General features: G+C 45.1%; 1 protein-coding gene across 1 annotated transcript; it reads right to left on the reverse strand.

The window, feature by feature from the left end:
• Positions 1 to 3,170: 3,170 nt before the first annotated feature.
• LOC109519247 (trace amine-associated receptor 13c-like) lies at positions 3,171 to 4,592 on the reverse strand. The gene is made up of 2 exons (XM_019875655.1): positions 4,158 to 4,592; positions 3,171 to 4,059 (listed from the first exon to the last, which is right to left on the reverse strand). The coding sequence occupies exons 1-2, from the start codon at positions 4,331 to 4,333 to the stop codon at positions 3,252 to 3,254; spliced, it is 984 nt and encodes a 327-aa protein (XP_019731214.1). The 5' UTR covers positions 4,334 to 4,592; the 3' UTR covers positions 3,171 to 3,251.
• Positions 4,593 to 4,601: the final 9 nt, after the last annotated feature.

Genomic DNA, 4,601 nt, shown 5'->3' on the forward strand with positions numbered 1-4,601 from the left:
GGACATGCACGATTTCCCTCTCCTGTCCACAGTCTACCAGTCACTGCTCCCATCTCTCCCCTGCCGTCTTTGCTCCCTCCTCTGGTCATCCCTGAGGCCTCTCCTTACCCTGTGGCCTGCGGTCTTCACACGGCATCTACTTCTTCTCCTTCCTCGACCAAACCCTAGCCACCCATGACACCTTCTCGTCCGCTGTTCCCCCTGTCTACACTAAGAGTCAGGGATTCCATAGGTAGGATTATTCATTTCTTCAATGTAGTCTCACAATGTTTTTCTGGAGCCACAGACCCCGGAATTCTGGACAAACTTCTCTGCTTGCTCCTGCCTCCATCCAGAGCAGGGGTGGCCAACCCACGGCTTGCGAGCCGCCTGCTGCTCTTTGGCTGGTTCAATGCGGCTCCCGGGCTTTCACACGACAAGCGTCGAAAACGCCTCGGCGGTGGCGCTGCCATTCAAACAACGGCGCTAAATACACAGAACTAACTACGTCAGCCTATCATCAATCCCGTTACTTGATTGACATACAGGGCAACCAATCAGATGACAACTGAATCAACGCTCATGCGCAAACAACGGTGCTCAGCGCTAAGCACTAAGCTAGTCAGCTTTAAGGGTAGGGATGCCCAATACATCAATCACGATCGACCCGGAGCCAGCGGACTGGTCCCAAGTCGAGCGCAAGCGTTGGGAGGAGGAAATGGGGGGTGGGGGGTATGTCTGTGTGTTTCGTTTTTGTTCGTGTTCAGTGAAGTTCTGGCTCTCACTCATCTCGGTCTCTATGCATGCCTGCGTATGCGCACGTGTGCGCACGTGTGCGTGCGTGCCTGTGTGCGTGTGCGTGTATGTGTGTGTGTGTGTGTGTGTGTGTGTGTGTGTGTGTGTGTGTGTGTGTGTGTGTGTGTGTGTGTGTGTGTGTGTGCGCGTGTGTATGCTTGCACGTGCGCAATCGGTTGATGATGGGAGGTTTGTAATCAGATTCACAATCAGAGCTTTTGCAATGTCGCCTTTATTATTATTATTATTATTTTATTTTTTTTTTTGTTATTATCAGGCAAAGTGCGTGACGTACAATTCACCGATGTCACTCGCAAAGAATGGTGTCATGATTCGGTTTGGGACCAACAGGTGGCACTGGAGGGCTCTCCCTGCAGCTGCACACCTGTTGGTCATTATGTAATTAGTGTTTTAAAAGGACTCACAGCCCGAACACTCAGTGTCAGCTCATTGTTGCTCTTTGCTACTGTGATGTTTGTTTGTTGCCGTTTCTCTGCTGCTGTCACGTTTGTTTTGGTCATGGTTCTGTTTTAGCTTTAGTTATGATTTTTGTTTGCTACTTTGGACTATGTTTGTTTTGGATTTAGTTTTCTCTGTTTTAATACACTTCTTCAAGTACAACCTGCTCCTCCCTCCTGCCTGCTTTTTTTGGGGTCCACCACCACCTCGCATCGTGACAAATGGCAGTCTGGACGGCCGAGAAAAGCATTTTAAAACGGCACGCGTGAGCTACGATAGTTAACAGGCTGTAAAAGTGTGTCGCATGCCTCCGCGTCAAGCTGTTGTTCATCATAGCATGCGTGTGTAAGTGCGTGCCTATGCGCGCGTAACAGGTCGATCGCGGGAGGTCGGTTGATCGAAAAGTAGATCTTCGGTCAAAAACGTTTGGGCACCCCTGATCTAAAGCATACAGTGTAGCGGCCCTCGAAGACTGGATTTTGACACGTGATCTCCTTCCTCCAACATCCATGACTTTTTTTTTTTTTTTTGATAAGGAATGAGGCAGCACAGTGTTCGACTGGTTAGCATGCCTGCTTTACAGTGCAGTGGTGCAGGGTGCAATTCCAGATCCCAGCCTTCCTGTGTGGAGTTTGCATTTTCTCGACACAAATTTGCATACTGTATTTTATGACATATCAGAGTAACTAAAAACCAAGACAAGAAATTTCAGATTGTCCGGAACGGACACAAATCACATTCTCGGGAAGTCACATGTATCGAGTTTTTCCTCTGGATGTGAGGCAGCCAGGGGGGTGGCCTGGCCACCCGTGGCCACCAAGGAGCTCCCCCACTGGTTGCAGCACACCTTGCTGTGTACAGTGGCTCCACGCAAATTCATGGTTTGGCCTTTTCAAATTCATTTATTCACCTTTTTGTTTTTTGACATATCCACACTTTATGCATGTTATTTTCACCCGGTCCCGCACTTGTTTTCGTGTTTTTTTCCGGATTTTTTTTCTTTACTTTCCCCACCTTATTTGCTTTTCATGGTTAGGCTAGTTGCAAATAGTGGGGGGTTACTGTGTCTCTGTGGTGTGTTGAATTTACTCAGTTTTATTTTGTCAAGCGCCTGCACACAAATGAATCATCTGGATTTCGATATTCTACATTTTTTTAAGTCGATGTGTGTCTACTTACAAAATGTATCTGGATCCAATGATTTTATTTCATGGAAGAACTTGAAATAAAATTGAGTAAATCCAACAAACATTTTTTTCAGAGTTTATTAGTCTTATGGTGTAAGCAGTCAGGGAAAAAAAAACACTCATGAATATCTTCATTTATAAAATATCTCCATTATTTCCCGTTGTATGATCACCTCATAGATCTCTTACTTGCCATTACTTCCCTTCTGAGGTGGCATCATGAAAGAAAATTAAGTCCATAGTATCATAAAATATAGAAACATATTATATCTGTGAGGAATCGACTGTATTTTACAGGATAAAATGCATCTGATTGCTCCAAGAAAACTATTGCATTTCTAACTCTTCGCATAGCAGAATTGTTGACAGGCTGACATAACTAATTATTGAACCACAACAGATGCAGAAGTCAAAATTGTCAGGACTGTATTACATGATTTCCCCCCTCTCCGCACCCCCCGAGTTCTTTTGTACCACTCCTCCCATAATATATTTCATGTGATGGTGCTTTCGCACTTGCATCCCAACTTATTTCATGTGAATTTTATTTTTTGCATGATGTTTTTTACTCCACATTGAAACAATAACACTCCAAAATCTACCAGTCTTTGAGACAAAACAATGAAGATCTTTTAAATGTGAAAAAGAATGGCGAATGTGCTTTGATGTGGACAGCTTGAAAGCATGGACGCTTGTTTGCAGCACAAACCAACTCGCTTAATAAAAGATGAATAACTCTCAAGACAAAATATCAAATGATCCACATTTGAACAAAAATGGAGAATTGTTCGATTCTGCACAGCATGACAGATGACAAGCATGCTGGCTTGTCTACATGATGTTGGCCTGGCTGGAATCAGCCTTCAGGATCTGCAGTGTCACTATGATCTTGATGGACCTTCTGAACCAGGGATAGAAAATGGCATAGATCAATGGATTCAAACAGGAGTTGAAGTAGAACAAGGAGATGATTAACGCTGCAGATGATGCATTGAGCACAACTTCCTGGCCTGAGATGACGATGCAGAAATATGGCATGATGCATGCAATAAACACCACCACCACAACACCCAAGGTCCTGGCTGCCTTCAGCTCAGAACTCTTGATAGTTGTGCTGCGCTCTGTGACGATCCCCATATGGGACCGTGTCGCCCGGGCATGAGACATAGCCACCACAAACACTCTCATATACAGAAACACAATAACAGTGAGTGGGCCTATGAAGGAGAAAAAGAGGTCCGTCATTCCTACAGCATACGTGACGACAACTACACACTCGCCTACACAAGCGTTGAACCTGCCTGGTTGCTTCAGGGAATTAAGAAAACAAAAACATTGGAAAACTAACGAAGCAGACCAACACAGAAAAACACAGATTTTAACTCTTAGTTGAGTGACTTTGATAGGATAACGCAGAGAGTCACAGATAGCCAAGTAGCGGTCGACTGATATGAGCACCATGCTTCCTATTGAGGCAGACGTTATCACGTAATTCAGAACATGATACGCAACACACATCGAGTCACCAAAAAACCAACAACCATCAAGAAGGAAAATCTGGAACAATACGAGGAAGCCTACCAAGAAGTCTGAGGTAGCCAGCGAAAGCAACAGCAGGTTTGTGGGAGTTTGCAGTTGCCTAAACAAAGATAAGCGCTTATTATTACCTCTGGATTTGGACAGCAGGCATGACAGTACAAGTTAAAAAAAGAAGGGAAAAAAAGCACAATGCATTACTTGAAGTGAGAAATGGAAATGATGACCAGCAGGTTCAGAGTGAAAGTGATGAGAGAGATGGCTGACAGCAGCATGAAGGAGAGAGCGGCGGCTGAGGGAGGACGCTGCATCTTCCTGCAGGAAGCGTTGACGAGCAGAGGGAAGCACAGTGCGTCTTGCTCCTGCATCGCCATCATCAGGGAGAGCAGAAGAGGAGTTGCCCCTCAACTCAGCCAGCTCTTTCTTCAGGACGATATTCATACCGTCGGTCCATAGCATATGACCGTGGCTACGCCTCTTTTTCCACCGCATCATCATAATCCTCCCATACTTTGACATCAGTATTCTTTGGGGATCGAATGATCTCTTGGCCGCTCTCGCTGCAGGAGAAGAAATCACTCATCTCATACACATCCTCATCAACCCAAAACATCCATCTGTAAAGTAAATACAATAGCTTGGACA

Source organism: Hippocampus comes, unplaced genomic scaffold (assembly GCF_001891065.2).
Source record: "Hippocampus comes isolate QL1 unplaced genomic scaffold, H_comes_QL1_v1.1 scaffold234, whole genome shotgun sequence".
Classification (NCBI taxonomy): Eukaryota; Metazoa; Chordata; class Actinopteri; order Syngnathiformes; family Syngnathidae; genus Hippocampus; species Hippocampus comes.

What these genes read in the sequence shown, in the direction of transcription:
- LOC109519247 (XM_019875655.1), bottom strand. Translation starts at nt 4,333, where the DNA reads ATGATGGCGATGCAGGAGCAAGACGCACTGTGCTTCCCTCTGCTCGTC. An exon ending in ATTTCCATTTCTCACTTCAA is followed by an intron (nt 4,060 to 4,157) that starts GTAATGCATTGT and finishes ATCTTTGTTTAG; the next exon opens with GCAACTGCAAACTCCCACAA.